This window comes from Mus musculus, chromosome 3 (assembly GCF_000001635.26).
Source record: "Mus musculus strain C57BL/6J chromosome 3, GRCm38.p6 C57BL/6J".
Taxonomy (NCBI): domain Eukaryota; kingdom Metazoa; phylum Chordata; class Mammalia; order Rodentia; family Muridae; genus Mus; species Mus musculus.
Window position 1 is genome coordinate 118,775,069 of NC_000069.6, and position 24,926 is coordinate 118,799,994.

The window sequence follows — 24,926 nt, forward strand, 5'->3', positions numbered from 1 at the left end:
CTGAAAAAAAAATACAGAAACAGTAAACTTTTGATGGCTAATCTTTTGTGTTGATTTGCAAATAACCACTGATTTAAACATCATTTTCCTCTCAGAATTTTGGCCAGAGATGTCAGTCAACCATCCTGAGCTCTACAGAGATACTCAATTAAAAAAAAAACAACAACAAACAAACAAAAATGAAAATAGTATCAACAACAAAAACTATCAAAACAATTAAGTCCCATGATGTATACCAAGAGAGAGAGAGAGAGAGAGAGAGAGAGAGAGAGAGAGAGAGAGAGAGAGAGAGAGAGACAGAGAGAGAGACAGAGAGAGACAGAGAGAGACAGAGAGAGAGAGAGAGAGAGAGAGAGAGAGAGAGAGAGAGAGGGAGAGGGAGGGGCGGGGGAGGGGGAGAGGGAGAGGAAAGGGAAGGGGGAAAGGGAAGGGGAGTGGGAGCGGGAGCGGGAGGGGGAGGGGAAGGAGAGGGAGGGAGAGAGAGAGAGAGAGAGACTTCACCTGAAGGGATAAGGGATATTTTTCTGCATCTCTCCTAACTTTGCCCTCTACATTTTCTCTACACGATGAAACAAACACTAAAGTGTTTTGACTGGTAGAATACCAAGAAGAAAGGGTTGTTGACAGGACCCTAATATTATATATATATATATATATATATATATATATATATATATATATATATATATACATTACTTTTTTATATATTACATATATATGTATATATTACTTTTTTTTTTTTAGATATTTTCTTCATTTAAATTTCAAATGCTATCCCCAAAGCCCCCTATACCCTCCCCCCCCCCTGCCCTGCTCCTTAATAACACACCCACTCCTGCTTCCTGGCCCTGGCATTCCCCTGTACTTGGGCATATGATCTTCACAATACCAAGGGCCTCTCCTCCCATTGATGCCCGACTAGGCCATCCTCTGCTACATATACAACTAGAGACACAGCTCTGGGGGTTACTGGTTAGTTCATATCGTTGTTTTTTCTATAGGGTTGCAGACCCCTTTAGCTCCTTGGTCACTTTCTCTAGCTCCTTCATTAGGGGCCGTGTGTTCCATCCAATAGATGACTGTGAGCATCCACTTCTGTATTTGACAGGCATTGGCTTAGACTCACAGGAGAGAGCTATGCCAGGGTCCTGTCAGCAAAGTCTTTCTGGCATATACAATAGTGTCTGGATTTGCTGGTTGTATATGGAATGGATCCCTGGGTGGGGCAGTCTAGGTCTTAATCTTCTAATCGGAGTCAAACTAGATGTCTACTAAGTACCTTCTCTATTTAAATATTCTAGCGTTTACTATTAAAAGACTTAAGAGCTAAATACCTTGAGACTCATCTCACTTGCTTGAAGGGCAGAATTGATATTGATCCTGTAGCTTTCAGGGAAGGTTTAGGAATATGGCCCCTTCTTTACAGGATTCTGAGTGGTTCAACTGTGAGTACTCACATCCCCAAACACTATCCTGATCTGGGCTTATTGAAGGTGGGTTGCAAGATGACTTCATCATGGTTAGGTGTTTGCACAACCCATTTTCAAGACCACCTTTGTGGTTCTCTGATACCTGCTCACCTACTGATGCTTTCTTTCTCTATCTGGTTTCTGATTCTCCCTGACACATCCTCTTCTCCAATTTCCTTTCAGAGAATTTTTATATGATCTCTTTAGTAATTTTTATTTAATCTCTCTTTTTTATTGGTTATTTTATTTATTTACATCTCAAACTTTGTCTCCCTTCCTGTTCTTGTCTCTGCAATCCCCCATCCCACCCTCCCTCCCATTTGTCTCTAAGCAGGTGCTCCCCCACCCACTCACCCACTCCCACCTCACTACTGTAGCATCTCCCTCTGCTGGGGCATCAAGCCTCCACAGGGTGAAGGGCCTCCCCTCCCACTGATGCCATATAAGGCCATCCTCTATGACATATGCAGCTGGAGTCATGGACCCATTCATGTGGACTCTTTGGTTATAAGTTTAGTCCCTGGGAGCTATGGATGGTCCAGCTAGTTGATATTTTTCCTTCTATGATGTTGCAATCCCCTGCAGCTTCTTCAATCCTTCCACTAGCTCTTGCATTGGGGTCCCCTGGCTCAGTCTGATGGTTAGTTATGAGTGTGTGCATCTGTATTAGTCAGATGATGGTAGAACCTCTCAAGAACAGTCATACCAGGCTCCTGTCAGCAAGCGCTTCTTGACATCATCAATAATGTTGGGTTTAATATCTGCAGATGGGATGGATACCTAGGTGGGACAGTCTCTGGGTAGCCTTTCCTTCAGCATCTGCTCCATTTTTTTTTTTTTTTTTGATCCCGTGTTTCCTTTGGACAGGAACAATTCTGGGTTAAAAGTTTTGAGATAGATGGGTAGCCCATTCTCAACTAGGGGACAAACCTATTTACTGGAGGTACCTGAATCCTTCCACTTAAAAGTTTTAATTATGCTGGGTATCGTGGCACATATCTTTTTTTCTGTTTTGTTTTTTCACTTAACATCCTGATCACAGCTAGCTCCCTCCTCTCTTCCCAGTCCTTTACACATCCCTCCCCACTGTGTCCTCTTCCTTCTCCTTAGAGAAGGGGACTCCTCATGAGTATGACCTCACCATGGGGCATCTAGTTCCAGCAGGACTAGGCACATCCTTTCCCACCAGAGCCCAACCAAGCAGTCCACATAGGGTAAAGAGGATACAGTGGCAGGAAACAGCGACTGAGGACTCACATGAACACCAAGCTGGACATTTGTTACTAATGTGTAGGGTGTCTAGATCCAGGTCCTGCATGCTCCCTGGTTGATGGCCCAGGCTCTGTGAGAACCCATGATCCAGGTTTGTTGACTCTGTGAGTCTTCTTATGGAGTTCTTGATCCCTCCTTCTTGCTCACTTTTATCCCCCACACTTCCACAAGACTCCCTGGTTCTTCATGATGTTTGGCTCTGGGTCTGTGCATCTGCCTCCATCCACGGTTGGATGTCTCTTAGGAGACAGTTATGCTAAGTTTCTGTCTATAAGATTATATATATATATAATTAATAGTGTCAGGGTTGGCTCTCTCATGTAGGATGGGTCTCAAATTGGGGCAGTCGTGGATGGCTGTTCCTTCAATCTCTGCTCCATCTTTATCCTTTTCCCATCTTGTAGGCCAGACAAATGCTTTTGGGCTGAAAAAAATCATTATTCTACATGCAGACATCCAGGTAGACTAGTACCATTTGTTAAAACTGGTTTATTTTATCCATTGTATGGTTTTGGTTGCTTTGTCAAAAATCAACTGTCTTTAGGTATATGGGTTTATTTCAGGGTCTTTGATTCTATTCCATTGATTGACCTGATATGCCATGCAGTTTCTATTACTATTGCTCAGGGATTATTACTAGAGATCAGGCATGGTGATACCTCCATAAGTTCTTTTATTGTTCAAGACTGTTTTAACTATCCTGGGTCTTTTGTTTCTTTCCATATGAAGTTGAGAGTTACTCTTTTAAGGTATGTAAATAATTGTGTTGGAATTTTGATGGAAATTGCATTGAATGTGTATATTACTTTTGGTAAAATGTTCATTTTTACTATGTTACTACTTCTAAAGCTGATAAACACCTTCAGTAAAGTGGCTGAATCAAAATTAAATTTAAAAAAATCTATTGCCCTCCTTTATATGAACAATAAGCAGGCCGAAAAAGAAGTCAATGAAATCACATCTTTTACAACAGCCACAAATAATATAATATATCTTGGTGTAACTCTAGTCAAGCAAGTGAAAGAACTGTATGACTAAAACTTCCAGTTACTAAAGAAAGAAATTGGGGGAGATATCAAAAGATATCTTTGATCTCAGTACTCCAAAGACAGAAGAATATAGATCTTTGTAAATTCAAAACCAGAGTAGTCTACATATGAAGTTCCTGAACAAGTAGGATTATCTAGAGAAGTCCAATCTCAAAAACCAAACCAAACCAAACCAAACCAAAACAAAACAAACAAAAGAAACAAAGAAAATAAAACAAATTTAATTAAATGAATCAACTAAAATTCTAATTGTTTAGGTTGGCAATCAGGGATCTCTATAATCTGGAGGAAGCACAAATTTCATGTGTCTCTTCTAGACATGTTTTTCTGCATCAAGAACTCTAGCCAAATTACTCACTCATCAATACAATGCCTACTGTGAATTTTATTGAATATTTACCTTTAGCAAGTTTAAAGATTTGGTTGTAATTTTTTCCCACCATTGAACTACCATGCTAATATACTCTAGATTCAAATATCTTACACTGGTTTTCAAACATTTTATGTCTTTTTTACTTTCTTGGTGTGTCATTTGAAGCACAAAGTTGTTTTGCAAAAAGAAATGCTATTTATTTCTCTTTTCCTTTTGGTACTCAGCTTCAACTGTCACAACAGCTGAGAAAGCCTTGCCTATTCCAATTTAATGATACTTCCTGATGAAGAAACCAAAAATGAAAAAAAAAACTATACAGCATATGCAGCAAGTATCACTCAAACACAGTCAAATCACAGTCTATGTTCTGTATATTTTACAAAGTAAAGTATATGTGTGTATAAGTATCTGTAAACAAAAATATGTGTTCTACCTAAATGATATGACATTTTGTAATGCAATGGACAGAAGAGTAGTACACTTTAGAATGAATTTTGCCATAATGGTTTCATCTGATGTTTGATATTCATCAGCCAATTATTTGATTTTTATTGCTTGTGTTTCTTAGTTATGATTTGAGTTTAGTATTTATTCTTATTATATGTCTAGAAAATATATACTTATTAACACTTTATATGTGTTGGACACTGCTTGTTCTGAGGAGTCCTCCAAAATTAGTCAAGTATTTTAAGCCATCACAAATACTGTTAAAATCATAGATTTTTCCTTTTCTTACATTAGTTCTAAAATGATACATTTTTAACAATAAAGCGATCTATATACTGTGGTGATGATTTTAATCATTTTGCTTATTTCATCTTCTCTTGTATTGAAATGCTGTCAACATTATTTTAGTCATATCCCACACCTCCTCCCACCATGTCTCCAAGAGGATTTCCCCATCCCACTCACCCCACCAGACCTCCCCACTTCCTGGGGCCTCAATTCTCTAAAGGATTAGTTGCATCTTTTCTGACTGAGTCCTGACCCAGCAGTTCTCTGCTGTATATGTCTTGCGGGCCTCATATCAGCTGGTGTATGCTGTCTGGTTAGTGGCTCAGTGTCTGAGAGACCCGAAGAGTCTAGGGTAGTTGAGACTATTGGTCTTCTTATGGGGTCGCCCTCCACATCTTCTTTCAGCTTTTCCCTAATTCAACCACAGGGGTCAGCAGCTTTTGTCCATTGGTTGGGTGAGAATATTTGCATCTGACTTTTTCAGCTGCTTGTTGGGCTTTTCATAGGGCAGTTATGATAGGGCCCTGTTTGTAAGCACACCACTTACCATTTTATCATAACTTCCAGGTGTTTATATTTTTGTCTGCTAATAGTTTAGAATGTTTTTCATTAGTCCACTTTCCACAGTGAGGTGTTAGAGATGATCAGAAGGAATCAAATCAAAGGACTGCGGAAATAAGGAAGAACCACTAAACAAAATGAAAGAGGATAACATTTGAAATGTAAATAAAGAAAATATCTTTTGGAGCACCACCAACATGGCCCCAAATTTTCAGGCTGGAATAGAATTAGTGCTTAGACGACCCTGCTTTTTGACAGCATTTTCAAAGAACTTTTTAGGAAATCTTTTTTCACAAAATTAAACTCTTTCACTATGTGTTGCATTAAAAATAATTCAAAAACAAAAACCATGACACTGCCACTGTGAACAACAAACTCTATCTGCACATAACTCTCCTCTTCACCCTTTGTGCAAGCAAGGCACACTTATGATAACCACATAAACCCAACAAAGATTTTATTCTAATGAAAAAATCTAAAGTTTATTTGAATTCCTTTATTTTTACTGAATGCCCTTTTTCTTTTGTAAGACTCATTTTGAGACACCATTTTATGTTTATGTGTTATGTCTCCTTAGTCTCTTCCTGATTGTCCTGGTTTACAAGCCATTAAATTATTTAATTGTTTTTAAATTTTAGTTGATGACTTGGATTATCTTACTTATTAATGAATTAGGCTACCAAATTATTGTCAATACAAATATCATAAGCTATTTTATAGACATCCATTATTTGGAATGGGCAAGATAATGAACTGTTTCCGGTCTCATCTAGGAGTCCATGTCATAACTGCCTCTCCGCATCATTGGATAGAGAATGAAGTTGAGAGACGTTGATCAACTGAGTTTCTTGAAATATACCAGATGGCACAAGGAGTAGAGCACCTAACTATTTAAAATTTAGCCATATGGAAGCTTATCAAATATAATTTTTCTCATGCTATTGTCTTAAAAGCTGTTATTTCTTTATAAAGCTCATTTAACATGTTCCTAACTCAGTTTGGATTAAAAAAAAACACATAAAGAAGAATTTAGGGAAAAGCTATGCTATCATGCATTGTGAATGATACTCTTTTAAATGTTAAACAACTATTCTATTAATATATATGTATAAGATCTCCTTTCTGTGTGATATTCTTGTTTGTGATTTTGCAGATGCCGGTTGGTGAACACCAGTGCAGCATGTACATCATATTTGCATCTCAGCATCTTAAGTTTTAATGCAGTTGCATACCCAAAGAAATAATATACCATAATTGGACATGTAAAGTACACTATGCCATGATACAAATTTTCTTTTTTCTCTGTAGAACTACTATGGTGCAGCTAAGCTGATTTTTTCTGATAACCCTCTTGGTCTTACTTGTGGAATGGTTTGTCCAACATCTGACCTCTGTGTTGGAGGATGCAACTTACATGCTGCTGAAGAGGGACCAATTAATATTGGTGGGCTGCAGCAGTTTGCTACTGAGGTATGTAACAGATAAACTTGCACTTTTTTTTACTCCTACTAGAAAGCCAGAAGCTCATATAATAATCAAAGTCCTTGGTTTTCTTTTTGTTGATACCCAACATTTGTATGTGTTTCAGTGTGTTGATATAAATGTGTTGTTTAAAATCAGTATCATTATACAAAACTTGGCTACAAAAATGAAAGTTTATAAAACCATATATCAAATTAGTTGTAACCCCAGCAGGTTATTAAAATAACTCAGAATGAAAATATCTAAATTGGATGATCTAGAAATAGAATTTGTTCATTAACTTTACATTGAAGTGTAGCATGGAGACCCTATTAGGAAAAAAGGCTATATTCTTTAACTGATAATTTCCCCTGGAACTCGCTTTGATCTTTATGCCTAGAAATATATTTCCGCAGCACTTCCTACTATTCTTTGAGTGATAGAGGTTGGGGAATTTTCAAAAAAACCCTGAAATGGGATAATATTCTCTAACAACATTAAGAAGATAATTAGATTATGTGAGCTTATAGATTGAAAGCTACTCTGTTATTTGCCCGAAAAATGTTTAATGAAATGAAAGGTGGCTTTTTGTCACTTGTCACATAAACTTTGGTACTGGCATTCTCTTTTATAAATCCTTTGTAAATGACTGATTCTCTGGGACATCTTTATGCTCTCTGGGGTCTCCTGTTTGAAGTGAACTAGCAAGTCAATTCTCATGTATCATTTAAATGATCAGCTTATTGGGATGTAACAGTAAGATTTTTATAATCTTGAGGGACTAGTTGGCTAGAAGACTAAATTAAATGCCTGTCTATGCTGGACTTTTAGTTAATGACTTACCTTTCTGGTTGTGTCAACTTAAACACAATGTACTCTTTCCCTTTAGAGCCTTTCCCATAATATCCCTCAAGCTTAAGTCACTCTTTGCCTTTAGTAATAAATCAGTGTTATTCCCTTCCTGCTTTCTGACAGGTTAATTCTGTGGAAAGACCCCTGGGAACAAGAAAATGGAAACAATTTGAGGTTGTGAGTTGATGCAATAAATTCTTGGATTTAATTTCTTTTCTTATCAAATTAAAAACTGCATTAGGCTTACCTGACCAGTGCAAGGTATAATCTCTACAAAGTGTAAAAATCCTTAGTTGATGACAAAGATTCACTCGGATTCCTCTCCATATTTCTTTAGGAAGCCCTTTCCCTTTGTCATTAAACCAGTGTAAGCTTACACAAACTGCATCACAGCAAATGAAGAGACATGCAGTATGTGCATGAGCTGAACCTGCATTCCAAAAAAAAAATATTTGATAGCAGCAATATGTCAGGGATCTGGACAGCAATGAGGCAACGAAAGATGTACAGAAAAAAGGGGGAAGAAATGAGAGGTAGAAATAAAAAGGAGAGAAAGGAAGGAGAATGGGGGAAAGAGGGAGCAAGGGGGAAAGGGAGGCATGGAGAGACAGAGAGGGAGACAGCCTTATACACACAGAAAGAGAGAATATGACTATATACATATATATATATATATATATATATATATATATATATATACATATATATGTGTGTATATATATATATATATATATATATATATATACATATATATGTGTGTATATATATATATATATATATATATATATACTCTTACTTGACTTTAATAAGCTCCTAGTTCATAGAGTATTTATTTGTAAGGATTTCTATATTGTTCTCCTTGTTATACAAAAGTCATCAGAAAGTCAATAAAAATCAAGTGTACACACATGCTGGATCTCTGTGAGCACTACCTAAGAAAGAATTGAGCTTGAACAAGGCATGCCTATAAATTCATCTCAACTGAAGGAATCGAATTTTAAAAGGCAGTGTCTTTGAATTTTATTTCATTCCATTTTTATAACTGTGTTTTATAATGAAATAATAAATTGAAGGCCTGTGATGAGAGCTAAATATAAGATGTTCCCATTTATGGTTTCAACATTGACTGATTTTATAAAGTACTGTATTACTTACGTCAAAGTGGGGTTTACTTAAATGCCCCCACCTTTTGAGTTCTTGTGAAATTACCAAAGCATGAGTTCTGTGAATACTAGTAAAATACTTCTGAAGGCCAAACTATTCTTCCTTTGTCCAATGACTAAACTATCGACATGAAATTTAAACGAAATGGAACATGATGCAAATGATTTTATGTTTTGATTGATAAACAATGATTGATTTTGACCTTTTAAAAAATACAAATCAATATCTCTCTACCAAATTAAGCAAAGGTTAGGAAAGCAAACTAAACAGGAAAAAAAGGACGTTTTCTAGAATTGTTTTTCCTATAATTTATAAATGATTTAAAAAATATCAACTCTCTAGTCTGCTATTATTGACTGTGTCTGTATGTTCTGCTTATTAATTTGCACACAGGTGTGTGATTTGGAAAAAGAATAAATAACACCTATCTAAGACTGCAGAAGGAGCAGTAAGATGGCTTCTCTTGTGGGCTCTGTGTTTTCATTTCTCTTCAACTTTCTGCTGCTGTTTCATCTGCATTGTGATGACTTGACCTCACTCCAGATACCTTTGAGTATTGTTGTGGTGATGGGTATTGTTGTGATGAGAAAGCTAGAGAAAGGGTTCTTATTTTGTAGAAACTAGATGACCTCATAATAATATCAGAATCCTTTAACAATATGGGTGCAATAAATACCTTGGGAATCCTGATTTAATGTAGGTGTTATCAATTTCAGGGCCATTTACAAATTCCTGTGCATAAAGAATGTTTAAGAACAAGTTCAGTACACTATGTGTTAATAAAACAGCAACCAAAAACTGGGCAACCTCTAGGTGTATAGAAACACGATTGCATTTCAGGAAGCAATGACTACAAATAATTGCTATTTCATGCTGAACTGATTGAAGGCTATACATTCCACTAGCATTCTGAGTGTGATGATTTAACTTTGGAAGATTTGCTTTACTTGTTTGGAAGGTAATTATTCCACATTAGGAGAAAGTGAAGATGGGGGAAGGTCCAGACTTAGTGTCTCCTATGGCAATACATTTGTTTTTGTTGTATCTATTTTTAAAATGTTGGTAACCAGCAAGATTAGCCATCTAGATATTTTGGTTTCTTATACATAAGACAATTACATATCAGTAATAGTCAATATTAAAGAAATTCTGTAATTCGGTGTTGGATAGGAATGAATAAGGCCTGAAATCACTCAATGTTCATATTATCTCCCTCTTGTACATACCTAGTAGAAGACTCCTTGAAGATAACTAATTTCTACAACTATAAACCCATCAAGGCCAGTCAGTGCTTTGTATTCTTTCAAAAGTTTGCAAGCTCTCATTTACCTTAGATAACATTGCTAGTGGATGACCACAGGTTTTATAGAAATGCAGGTTTTGTGGTTCCAGGGTCATATAGCACCTACAGAGCCTCATGGTTCAGTATATAGTCTCACCTGTAACGTCATCACACCCCACAGCTCCCTCATCTTCTGCGAGAGAGGTAGCAATTGCATTAACATTAAAATAGGCTCTGTAAGACCAACACATATGTTCAAGTCATTTTCTTTTCAGATGTATGTTATTTAAAAGCTTTCCTATAAAGCGTAAAAGAATCATTCCACAATCAGGGAGAATCTAGCCTTTGTGGAGTTGGGGGAAAATAAAATTTTGGCTTGCATAGCTTAAAAATGACATAAAAACTTCTTACAAAATTTAGTATAGAAACTTAGGGATGGAGAGATAACTCAGGTGTGCCTTATGCACCACAGGATGACACATTTCTGGGTTCTCAATGGTTTTATTTTCACTTTACAGCCTGAGGTGTGACTTTCTGGTAGCTGAGTAAATTTGTGTGAGACTTTAGCGCACTGATGTAGTTTGGCAAACTAATTAATAATACATACAAGTTTATGGATTCAAAACTACCTCGGTTCTAGGGCTTTCGGGTGTGTGGTTGTTAGTGTCGGATCTATCCTGTTTCTTCACTTAGGGCTATGCATTTTCCTCATACCACTGCTTTCATTGAGTCCTATAAGTTTGGGTATGTGGTGCCTTTGTTTTCATTGAATTCCAAGAAAGTCTTTAATTTCTTTCTTTATTTCTTTGTAACCAAGATATTATTCAGTAGAGAGTTGTTCAGTTTCCATGGATATGTGGTTTTTCTATTGTTTTTGTTGTTATTGAAATCTAACCTTAGTCTGTGTGGATCCAAAAGGATGCAGGGGATTATTTCAATCTTCGTGTATCTGTTGAGGCTTGGTATGTGACCGATTATATGGTCAATTTTGAATAAGGTAGGAAACAGTCAAACTCAGGGCTGAAGTCAACCAAACTGAAACAAATAGAGGGATACAAAGAATCAAGAAAACCAAAAGCTGATTCTTTGAGAAAATCATCAAGATAGATAAGCCCTTAGCCAAACTAATTAAAGGGCCCAGAGGCAATATCCAAATTAACAAAATCAGAAATAAAAGGGAGACATAACAAAAGAAACTGAGAAAATTCAAAAACAATCATCAAATCCTACTACAAAAGCATATACTCAACAAATCTAAAAAATCTGGATGAAATCGATAATTATCTAGGCAGATACCATGCACCAAATTTACACCAAGAGCAGGTACACTATCTAAACAGTCCCACATCACCTAAGAAAATAGAAAAATCATTAAAAACCTCCTAACCAAAAAAGCTTAGGGCTAGGTGGCAGAATTCTAACAGTCCTTAAAAGAAGAGTTAATAGCAACACTCCTAAAATTATTCCATAAAATAGGAACAGAAGATACACAACCTAATTCATTTGATGAAGTCACAATTACTCTTATTTACTTACACAAATACCTTAACCATGCAAATAAGAACTTCTGACTGATTTTGCTTATGAATATCTATGTAAAAAATACACAATAAATTTCTAGCAAAGCTAATCCAAGAACACTTCAAAATGATCATTCACCATGACCAAGTATGCTTCATTCCAGGGATGCAAGGTTGGTTCAATGTATGAAAATTCATTAACATTATCCACTATATAAACAAATTTAAAGAAAAATCACATGATCATCTCATTAGATGCTGAAAAAGCATTTGAAAAAATACAACACCTCTTCATGTTAAAAATCTTGTAAAGATCAGGAATTCAAGGTCCATACTTAATATAATAAAAGCAATATGCAGCAAAGTGCCAGACAATATCAAATTAAATGGATAGATACTTGAACAATCTCACTAAAATCAAGGACAAGACAAGGATACCCACTCTCCCCATATCTATTCAATATAGTACTCAAAGTTCTAGCCAGAGCAATAAGACAACAAAAGGAGATCAAAGGGATACAAATTGGCAAAGAAGTCAAGCTATCACTATTTGCAGATGACATGATAGTATACATAAGCAACACCACCTTCTACCAGAGAACTTCTACAGCTGATAAACAACTTCTGCTGAGTGGGCAGATGTAAAATTAATTTAAACAAACTAGTAGCCTTCCTTATACAAATAATAAACGTGATGCGAAAGAAAATAGGGAAACAACACCTTTCACAATCCTCACAAATAGTATAAAATATCTTGGGGTCAACTCTAACCAAACAATGAAAGATTTATAGGACAAGAACTTCATTTCTCTCAAGAAATAAATTAAAGCATAACTCAGAAAATGGAGAGATCTTCCATGCTCTTGAACTGGAAGGATTAACAGTAATAATTGCATCCTACCAAAAGCCATCTATAGATTCAATGCAATCCCCATCAAAATTCCAACCAAATTCTTCAAAGACATGATAAAAGCAATTCTCAATTTTATATGGAAAAACACCAGGAACAACACAAAAAAATCCCAGAATAGTGAAAACAATTCTTAACAATGAAAGAACTTCTAGGGAAATCACCATCACTTACCTCAAGCTATACTACAGAGCACTAGTGATAAAACTGCATGGTATTGGTACAGAGAAAGACAGGTAGATCGATGGAATAGAATTGAAGACCTAGAAATAAAACCACACACTTATGGACATTGATCTTTGACAAAGAAGCCAAAAAAAAAAAAATACAATTGAAAAAAGAAAGCAGCTTCAATAAATGGTAGTGGTTTAACTGTAGTCTGTATGTAGAAAAATGAAAATAGATTCATATTTGTCACCTTGCACAAAGCTTAAGTCTAAGTGAATCAAGGACCTCAACATAAAACCAAGGTACACTGCATGTAGTAGAAAAGAATGTGGGAAAGAGCCTCAAACTGATTGGCATGGGGGAGAATTTCTTAAACAGAACTTTAGTCAATAGGATGAATTTCATCTTTCTTTATTCAAAAGTAAAGCTGTAGCCACACTGCCATCCTACTAACTAAAAAACAGCAAAAGAAACAATCACATGCTATTTTTATTATTATTTAATACAAACACTGATTGAAACACCACTTCTTCTAGAATTCCCAGAATTATTCTTATTCTGTGGTGTCATAGAATTAAACATTTGCTAAACATAAAGCCTTCTGGGGGACTTGTGGAATGCAAATCACATTTATAGTTCATCTTTCAACCATTTTGTTCTGAAATTTCTAAGATTATTTCATTATTGGAATGTCCCTGTGCTCTACTTCTGCTACTGTTTTGTTAATAAGAACAAGTTGAATAGTTGAGGAACAATTAACATTTATTGAACATTCATGTGTATTTTCATTATGTACTATTATAGAATGAACAGACCAAAGTGACTTACTTCAAATTAGAATTAATAAATATTTTTATTGGTGATTTTACTTATTTACATTTCAAATTTTATCCCCCTTCCCATTTTTTACTCTGCAACCCCCCTATCCTCTCCTTTTCCATGCCTTCTAAGAGGGTGCTCCCCACACCCCCAACTCCTTTCTCATCACCCTACCATTTCCCTATGCTGGGTCATTAAGACTTCACAGGACCAAGGACCTCCCCTCCCTTTGGCAGATAAGGCCATCCTCTGCTACATATGCAGCTGGAGCCATAGGTCCCTCCATGTGTAATCTTTGGTTGGTAGTTTAGTCCCTGGGAGCTCTGGGGTCTGGATGGTTGATATTGTTAGAAATCAGTCTGGTGGTTCCTAAGAAAATTAGAAATTGGAAATAGTTTTCCCTGAGGACCCAGCTATACCACTCCTGGGCAGATACCCAAAATATTTTTCATTTAAGGTCATCTTCCTTTTTCATTTACAGAGAGGTATATAATGAGTCAAATTAAAATTTCTGTCCCAAATATAACCCCTAACTAGGCTGTTTTATCTGTCCTCAATGGGAAATTATGTCCTGTTCCAAGCAGGAGCTTGATGTGCCAGGATTTGGGGATATCTCAGAGGGGCCCCACCCTCTCAGAGGAAAAGGGGAGGCAAGATAGGGAGAGGTACTGTGTATGTGGGGGAGGAAGTAGGATCACGATGTAAAGTGAATAAATCAAATAATGGGGAAAACGTTATTGGCAATTTTAAAGAAATAAGTTAAGAAAAACGTCTTGGATTTAATAAATGATTACAGTATAGCTGGACCTATGTAACCTTTCATATGAAAGGTTCACATATGAAAGTCAACCTTATATGCCAGTGTAAAATAGTACAGACTGAAATTTAAGATATAACATCATTTATATTAACATATATAGGTCTAATTCTGACCTTAATAATAATATATCTATATGAGGAAAACTAAAATTTGTTACCATAAATAAGGATGTAAATGAATGCTGACATATGCCCTTCTTGTGCTCAGAGGATGGACAGGTATCCACAGTCCAGGTCTTCTCAGTTTGAGCCGTAGGTTCAGTGTAATCCCAATTATATCATTTTTTTGATAAGAAAAAAATAATTCTAGAGTTTAGCACAAAATGGGAAAGATCCATGTTAGCTGACCCAGAATTGAGGAGCAAATTCTGATCCATCTACTCATCTGATCTGTCTCTATATCTCCAATAATGGAAGAGTATATTATTGAAAGAAGAGACAATCAGACATTTGGAACAGAATAAAAAGATTACACATCAACTCATATGAATATATTCATATCAGCTTTGAGTAAATTTCTAAAGTAATGTAATGAGGAGGAATGGGTCCTTCAATCCCAGCACTTGCAGGGTCAAACCAAGCAAAGCCATCTGGACATAGGCATTCTCTTCACAATCCTCAATTTCACATGTGTTTGGGGGTGACATGTGCAGTAGGAAACTCATGATTTTGGACTGTCACAAGGTAGAAAGTTCAGATGACCTTGCTGTTGTCAATGACTCTTGATACACCATCAAAGATAGAATCTAAGAAAGAAATTATTGAGAATTTGAAATTTGTCAGCATCAAAAATATGTGCTTGCCAAGAACATGAATCTGTAAAGGCAGACTACCATACAGTGGACCTGTAATAGGGAGCTGCTAATCCCCTATAGTGTGATTCCTTAATACTCACAATACAAATGTAAGTTCACCCAAAGTCCTTGCCACAGTTGTGTGACCCTGCCGGGAAAGTGAGAGGAGAAATGATACTTCTCATTATACATCATCAGGGATGAGAAGAAGAGCGTAACCCAATGCCAACACATTCACTGATCTGGTCTATTCAGTACATTCAGCTAGTTAGTTAGGTTAGTTAGTTAGTCAGTTAGGTTGCAAACAATATATTTTTCAGTGTTAGATCCTGGAAAATCCTAGATCAAGGCGCTCATTTGATTTCTGATGTGAGCCTGTTTTTCTGATTCTTTTATATATATATTATTAGGTATTTTCCTCATTTACATTTCCAATGCTATCCCAAAAGTCCCCCATACCCTCCCCTCCCACACCTCTACCCACCCACTCCCACTTTTTGGCCCTGGCGTGTTTTTCTGATTCTTAAATGATACTTTTCCTCTGTGTCTTCCCATGTGGAAGGTGCTATTTGAATGTTTGCTTATTTATTTATTTATTTATTTATTTATTTATTTATTTATTTATTTAAACAAATGCTGTATTTATTTATTTATTTATTTATTTATTTATTTATTTATTTATTTAAACAAATGCTTGTCCAGTTCATCAAAGTACCAATAACCTTCTCTTTCTAGAATCCTTATTACCTAACCACATCCCCCAAACTCTACCTTTTGACATTGTAAATTAGATTCCAAAATCTTATCATTAAGGCACATTATATAATACAAAAAGACAGAATACTAATACCACCAAATGCTTAGTGGACACAGAGCGACCATGACACCCCTCCATTCTTGAGATAAGGGAACTTGGCAGTTTCTTATAGGCTTATGGAAAACCTATTGTTTCTGTATACTCTATCTCAGAATGTGACCATTATTTGTTGTGTGACAAGTTTCCTTTTGAGACTGTTATGTGCACTAGACTAATTCATTAAATACAGTAATTTATTCCTAGTACTTTCATACACGGTAACCTAATTCATTCGTAGTACTTGTATGTGATTTTTATTATCCCCATTTGAAGTTAAATAGACAGAGAATGAAATATGTTAAAGAATTTCTTCAATACCATGCACCATAAGAATGCTACAAGGAGGTTTGAACCAAGCAGTCTTATAGTACCACGATACCACTGTATCCTAAGGGTGAAAAGCTACTGTAATGTAATGTTACAAAGAATAAAAAGAAAAAGCAGAACAAAGCAGACAAGGGTGTTATTCGAAAATTAATATACTGAGTAGGATTGTGTATTGAGTGTCAAATGAATACTGTATTGCCAAATTTTTGTTGCACAAATCAGATACTAACCACTTACATTTTGGTACATATATTCTTGCTTTCCTTCTGACCTGCTGAAGCATCCAGCCCTGTGATCAGTTCTAACAGGGATCCCCAAAACATATTTTGATTCAATATTTATACTCCAGAGATTTTAAAGGAATATTCAAAATTCCATTCTTAAATATTAATATATCCTTGGGCTAAGATTTATACACATTAAATACTATTAAGTAACTGCTGCTTTATCTGCATACTATTAGCCAGAAACCATAGAAGAAATGCTTAGTGTCTTAGAGTTAAACTGTTTTTTTCTTCTCAATGATTGTAACATGAAAGATATTATATGAACCCAGTTCTATGTGATTTCTACATATTTGCTTCATATATAATAATTTTGGACAGAAAATATCCTTAATTAATCAACCATACTATACTACTGTCAACAAAGTTGGTAGCATCCAACAATGTTTAAAATAATTTATATTTTATTTAAGTCTAAAAATGCAATGCTACTTTCTAAAGGTCACATTTTAGTGTGGCAAAGTAAATTTTATAGTTATTAATTCATAAAATAAAAGCACCCAACTGAATGTGAAACAAATATGCATTTATATAATTCCTAAATGAAACAACTGTAACTGTCCACTATTATTTTTAAATGTATATTTTAAATATTTATTTTTGGAAATTATGTGAAAATATTGATTTGGGAAGATATAATAAATTTCAACTACATTTTCTTTAATGTTTCATAAAATAATCAATCATCAAGACTAGTAAGAAATAAAATTAAAAAAATACATATATCAAATAATAGGAGAGTGTCGAGAGAGACAGCTCAGAGGTTCAGAGGACTTACTGCTCTTTCAGAAGACCCAGGTTCAGTGCCTTGCACCCTCATGGCAACTCAAAACCATCTGTAACTCCAGCTCCTTGGAACGTTTTACTCTTCTCATCCCTATGCGTTCCTGAATGCATGTGGTAACTACAAACGCATTTCATGTACACACAGACACAGGCACCTGCATGTACACATGCACATACACATAGGCATAAAATTGTGTGTTCAAACCAAAGGGCAGCCTCATTAGGAGAGTTAGTAGATGTCCCAGGAGATACATGTTCTTGTTAGGGATAATGATGACCTGCAGTGGATCGCTGGGATCTCTATGGTGAAAGGGGAGAGGCAAATGTAAATACAAGAAGAAAGAAAATCTGTGCTCTTTAGACAGTTCACTGAAGCACTAGAAAATAGATTAATAGTTTGTAAAACTATAAAGTATCGCAAAGCATAAGAAATAATTTTGGAACAACAGATTATTGAATATCAAATCCACATGTTATGCTCCATTGTACATACATGTCCTACCCTGAACTACACAGTACATAAAAAAATTTAACTAAAAAGTGCAATTTATGTGTAGGAATCATGGAAATGAAAATATGGAGTCAAAGTTGTGTCCTGTTAAGTTTTGTATTCTAAGAAAGAAAACAGGCATTACTGGTGAAGTATAATAAAGTATTTGAATTCAAATACCAAAATGCTATGAGGAACATTTGTTTCAGACTCAGAAAGAGGGTTTCCCAGTCCCTGTTGCAAAGGCTCTTTCATTTGCATGCTGAGGCATCCGAGAGTGACTCCTATATTTTGAGTGGCAGAATTTAGTCTCAGTGGTTGGTACAGTAAGGGATGCCTATAATGAGGTCAGCTTGAACAAAAGCTGCATGCCTCAGACATAAGAAAATCGTCTTTCTATTGATCATTGCTGGGTTTCCTCATTTTGTTTGTCTGTCTGTTTGTTTGTTCTGTACCAAACACAGAGAGCCCTGTTAGGTGACCTGTTATATATTATGATATACCTATGGCAAGATTATATTCCAATTTCACTTCTACTTCTTTTTTTGTTTGTTTGTTTGTTTTGGTTGTTTTTTTTTTTTTTTTTTTTTTTTTTTTTTTTTGAGACAGGGTTTCTCTGTGTAGCCCAGGCTGTCCTGGAACTCACTTTGTAGACCAGGCTGGCCTCAAACTCAGAAATCCTCCTGCCTGTGCCTCCCAAGTCCTGAGATTAAAGGCTTGCACCACCACTGCCCAGCTTTCACTTCTACTTCTATTGGTAGCCAAATTTTGGAGATAAAATGATGAGATGATGCATGATATATGACCAGCACACTCTCTCTCTCTCTCTCTCTCTCTCTCTCTCTCTCTCTCTCTCTCTCTCTCTTTTTTTCTCTCTCTCTCTCTCTCACACACAGACACACATAGACACACACACACACATTCACACAAACACGGAATGAGTCTTCTAACACTGAGATACATCCCTGAGCTAATTTAGTCTTCCTGTCAAGGTCATTTTACGTATTATAAAATGTGATTAAATGTCTGCAGATTCTGAATGCCCAAAATGTGTTACTATAAAATATTATTTAACATGAATGCATCTTTATTTAACTTCTAATGTCTGATATTGGTATATTTACAGCTCATCTTCTTGTTTCCTGTTGCTCATACATCTTTTAGTCTCTTATATTTAATGTGTGGATCTTTGTAAGTTTAAATGTTTTCATTTTAATTGAAACTATTATTTTTAGCTCATTAAAGTGATAATTGCTTAATTTTATTTGCACCCTCATCTAACAATTGTTTACAAAATTGTTAAAATAAAATTTGATTACTATTATTGCTGACAAACTCTCTCAGAAAATAGGTACAGTTCACTTTCATTTACAAAGTACATTTACTTTTTCAGAAATTTTAGTTGTGAGGATTTTCCATTGGTGAAAAATATTTTATGCTCACTTGACTGTTTCTGTCATTCATTTCAGTACAAGGCCACTCAACTTCTTGCTTATTGGCATTTTTCTTTATTTTCTTTAGTTTTTTTTTTGGGGGGGGGTTTGGCTTTGCTTTCCTACACATCGATTCATATCATTTCTCACCTTGATTGAGAAGGAATAATTGTTTTAAGCATCAAACCTCCTCATTAGTTGCCTACATGCTCTTTAGCTATGGCTTAGTAGCTACTCCATAGATAGAAAATGTATCCTGAATTCACCCGAGTGTCATAGTTAATACAGTGACCTCATGGGCAGTGGTTGGATCTGTTGTATGACAACTTAGTCTTTCTGGCTGTGTTTAGTTTTTACATCATTTAAAATCCCACAGGACAGACTTCACTACTTTCTGCAACAAATTTTAACTTACATTCATCCAGACATTTAAAATTTCAATGTGATATTTTCCCTTGGAGTGTATTATATTGGTGGTTTGCAATAATTTCATATATGAGAACAATGTCTATCCCCTCCTTTTCCTGACCTAAAGTTATGTTCTTTTCTTTGATAATTATTAAAGGTGTGTGTGAGAGAGAAAGAGCAAGAGAGAGAGACAGAGAGACAGAGACAGACTGTGAGTGAATCCATGCTTCTAGAGGTTCATATGTTCATGTCTATAGTGCTCACCTCTTGGGCATGGCATCCTTATCAGGGTCTTATTACTAAAGAAAATTAATTCTTTCTCCTTGACTTTTTCTTTTTCCTTTCCTTCCTTCCTTCCTTCCTTCCTTCCTTCCTTCCTTCCTTCCTTCCTTCCTTCCTTCCTTCCTTTCTTTCTTTCTTTCTTTCTTTCTTTCTTTCTTTCTTTCTTTCTTTCTTTCTTTCTTTCTTTCTTTCTCTTCCTTCCTTCCTTCCTTCCTTCTTTCCTTCCTTCCTTCCTTCCTTCCTTCCTTCCTTCCTTCCTTCCTTCCTTCCTTCCTTCCTTCCTTTCTTTCTTTCTTTCTTTCTTTCTTTCTTTCTTTCTTTCTTTCCTTTTTTTTTTTTTTTTGGTTTTTGGTTGTTTTTTGGACAGGGTTTCTCTGTATAGCCCTGGCTGACCTGGAACTCACTTTGTAGACCAGGCTGTCTTCAAACTCAGAAATCAGCCTGGCTCTGCCTCCCAAGTGTCTCCCTGAAAAATTTAAAGGCAATCTTGACTACTTATTATAATTTTTCTTTATGATTTGGTCACTTTCAGTCTTGTTTTTGATTATTAATTTGCTTTTGAACACTTTGATGCTAAGAAGCAGACTTTTGTTGGCATTATTTTTTTGAGGTGGTCTACATTTCTGCTTGTATTCTTTTATTCTGGGAAATTCATGGCTTGTTATTCAGTTATTACATGTTCTCTTATTCTTAGGAATCACTTTATGCCTTCTTGTATCTCTTTACACTTTTGTTTGTCTCTTATGTCTTTTTTATGTTTACCTCTCTATTTCTTTCCCATCCATTGTTCAGAACAGGTTTTGGGGGTTTTGCTTGTTTGTTTTTTGTTAATATTCCATCAATTAATTAATATATTTATTTATTTAGTAAGTTAGTAAGTTAGTTAATTGATTATTTTATACAGTCTGTTATTAGATTGTGAAATTTAAAGTCATATATTTTCTTTTATAAAATTTTGTACATGTTTTGACAAATTTCTATTTCCTTGGAGTTCATTGGCTCCCTTATAGATTTGGTAATGCAGCAATCATAGCTATCTGCTGATGTGCATATATTAACTGGACTGTGTAAGAATAGCTTTCAATTTTTGAATTTTTATATGAAGTCTAGGTGTACTAATCAAAAGCAAGGCATTATATATGAAAACTTGTCACTCTACTCTATGGTTAACAAACAAAATTGTAAGGACTAATTGTACATATTTCAATATATGGTTCGATTGGCTGAGGTAGGATTGTCTTTCTTTGATTTGCTTCTTATAGTGGAAATATTCAGAACTCAGCTGTATGCCACCATGATCAGCCACCCTGCAAGGATCCCTTAGCATTGCAGAAGTTCTGTTTGGACCCTTGGTTTTCTTTCGGTACTACGTAGGAGTCAAGCTAATCCTCTGTGCCTTTTCTGCTCTAGGTCATTGGAATCCTCTATTCCCAAATATTGTTGTTCTTGTTCTACTAGATTGCCCAGCTTATTTTGATGGGTTTCCTGAGGTATCCCCTCATAAAGCTTCTTAGACCATCCTCCTTTTATTAAGATACATGAAGACACATGGGTGGTTGATACATAGACTATTACCTCATAGTTGTTGCTTCTCTCTGGATCTTGCCACCTCTATTTGCTTCCATGGCTCTTCTGTGCGTCCAAAGCTATTCTGTCATAGTCAGAAGTAGATATAAGGAACTTTGATTAATAAATAATTTGGCTGCTATGTGTCAGGTTAGTGTTGGCTAGTGGTAGCTCTGTGGTAATTTGCTACTTCACACATGAACTGCTGTCAAACTCAATAAAAAAAGTGTTCCACTGACTGGCATGAAAAATCAATCCAGGAGTAACATTGGAAAATGGTTATATTAGACATGTGCAAACTATATTTTGAGGGCTCAAATAAGGAGCAGTTATTATGACTGAAAGTTGGGAGTGGGGGTGGTGAGTCAGAAATGCTTCCTAGAGGATCTTCGTATATTCTAAGCAGGCCTTTCAGAGGTTCAGAATAGTCAGTCATAGTTATATTCTATTTAACAAAATACAACTCTGTCTTCTTTATGTGGAACATTCAATTCTCATTGCTAATTAAAGTGCTAATTATGAGTGGAAACATTAAAAACATGTTTGATGATGTAAAATTTAATTTAAAAATTTAATCATCACAATCGATTTCTCCATAGGTGTTCAAAGCAATGAACATCCCACAGATCAGAAACCCATCGCTGCCTCCTCCGGAACATATGCCGGAAGCCTACTCAGCAAAAATTGCACTTTTTGGTGCAGGGCCTGCGAGTATAAGCTGTGCCTCCTTTTTGGCTCGGTTGGGCTATTCCAACATTACTATATTCGAAAAACAAGAATATGTTGGTGGTTTAAGGTAATTCCTAGATTTATTTTTGTGTTTTAAGTGTCAAAAATATTGAGGTAAAACTGTCCCTGGTGTGGACACTTTATAATTACAGAGACACTTCAAGCTTATAGATGGTATCTATCTCACATGTTATTTTCCAACATGCTCAAATTCTGATGATGTAACTCACTTGAAATTTTGAAGTTGTATTTAAAGAAGATGTACGTATGAATGTCTCTGTCTTCTTCTACAGTTACAGATCTCTGGAAAAGTGTGTGATAGTAGAAACAAAACTCAGGGATTGTTTCATCTCTGAAAATCTTTTGTATGATGAAAATATATCTAAAAGTCCTAGACATGATACAGAAAGAATGTGGAGCTCAATAGAATACTGAGTGGGGCATTCAAGTTTTCTCTATAAAAAGAATACCATGGTGCTCATGTATTGTCTGTTTACAATTATTTTAATAATTACTACTACTTTTGCCATAAACGTTCTCTTTCAGAGTACATTTTACAGTGATTTTTAAAATCAGTGCCTTTTCAAAATTTGGTACAAGTCTGTATTATTATTGTAAACTAGCATTCAATCACACAATTATTGCCTCCCTTGTCGACCTATACATTGAGTATAGAAACTGATCACTGGGTAGCAATAACCTCAGAAGCTGAGGCAAATGTAAACTACGGGGCTGACTTTATTTAAACACATTAGACATGGATTATGTTTAGGGTAATAAAAGTTATTTGAAATAAGAAATGGATATTGCTTAAAACATCTGGTATGAAATAAAATTCTTTCATGATAAGTTTATTATATCTTTATTATGTCAATCAAATTGTTATTATTGTTTCCAAGTGACTTGTATTAAAATTCACAGATTTTAAGTTATAAACATTTGGATTGTGTTTCAATAATTAGCGCTTAAGCTTCCTGTAGTTACTTAAATCTTCATTAAACAATGACTTCATCATATTTGATAATCAGAAAATAAGTTTAATTTTGACAGGTTTATGATACATTTTTATGATTCTTGGTATCTATTAAATGGGTAATAAATACATAAATTTAAAATTGATCAGATGATTTTCTTTATTTTTAATAATTCCATTAATTTACATCTCAACGGATGTCCCACTTACCAGATACCCTTCTATAAACCCACCATCCCACATTTACCCTCTCCCCCCTTCCCTTTGCCTCTATGAGGGTGCTCCCTCCTGCCCACCGCTCAAGCATCCTCCTAAGCTGGGACATCAAACCACCACAGGACCCTGGCCCTCCTCCCATTGATGTCAGACAAAACCATCCTCTGCTACATATATACCTGGAGCCTGTACACTCCATGTTTGGTGTTCTAGTCCCTGAGAGCACTGGGTGGTCCAGCTAGCTGACATTGTTCTTCCTATGGGCTTATAGTCCCCCTCTGCTCCTCCAGTCCTTCTGCCTGCTCCCCCACAATTTTTCAATAGTCCAGATAATAGGAAATTTTCAAAGTACTCTTTCTTTGATATAAGCTGCAGTGTATGAATCATATATAACTGTTGATCAGGTACTTTGTCATACTATTTGATTCATTAAGCAAAATGATGTGACCTTACAAAAAAAAAAAAGCCTCACAAATTACGTTAACCCTGTAAGGAACACCAAAACCTTAAATCATGCCTATTGTGGAGAAATGATTCTTTTATGATTTTATATACTGAATATTATCAATATTGAGGAATCCTTATTTTTAAAGTTTATCTGAGGAAATAAACTTCTCTATATTTTATTTTGCTGTGAGGATGCTGGCTATCTTTTTAGTGCCAGTTCACCCAGCTTCATTAGTTAGGAAAAGCATTATGTGTAATAACAAAGGTATAAACATTGTAGGTTTTTTTCAATTATGCACATCAATGAATATGTGAGTTAATTTTAAAAGTATGAACATAATTGTTGTGTACCCTGGTAGATGAGGGAAACTCTTTTTGCCCCTTAATTGCATTTTCACAAGAAGCTGAAAATGGAAGCAGTCTTGTCTGTGAATTATTATGGGTTGCCAATTTTAGTACATGATTATGGTTCTTAGCATCTCTGTATTTAGTTTCCATTCAAATGTGGAGTAATTTATATAAATTAGTACTAAATGTTTGTTTTTATATATTTGAGCATTTTTACTGGGAAGGACTTCTTGAAATTCATGATTAAATATGTTTCTTTTACTCCTGTCGTTTTGAAATTTGGTTTTCTTCTCTTTTCCATGTGCCTTTCTGATTCCTAAGCACAAAAATTGTGGCTGGACATGACAGTACACTCCTGTGACCCTAGCAATTGTGAGGTAGATACAGGAATATCACGAATTCAAGGTCATTTTCAGCTGCATAATTAGTTCAAGAACATCCTAGCACATATAAGACCAGATCTAAACATAAAATTAATGATGGAAATTTTTATTAAGTATACACATATTCTTCTTGATTTCTAAATTTTATTT

The 24,926-nt window shown here is 35.4% G+C and overlaps 1 protein-coding gene across 2 annotated transcripts in view; it reads left to right on the top strand.

The window, feature by feature from the left end:
* Window positions 1–24,926, top strand: part of Dpyd (dihydropyrimidine dehydrogenase) — an 870,816-nt gene that overhangs the window by 212,960 nt on the left and 632,930 nt on the right. For both annotated transcript variants that reach the window (XM_011240318.2, NM_170778.3), the window contains exons 5-6: window positions 6,768–6,929; window positions 22,280–22,476. In XM_011240318.2, the coding sequence (XP_011238620.1) occupies window positions 6,768–6,929; window positions 22,280–22,476 (359 nt within the window). The remainder of the gene's footprint in view (window positions 1–6,767; window positions 6,930–22,279; window positions 22,477–24,926) is intronic.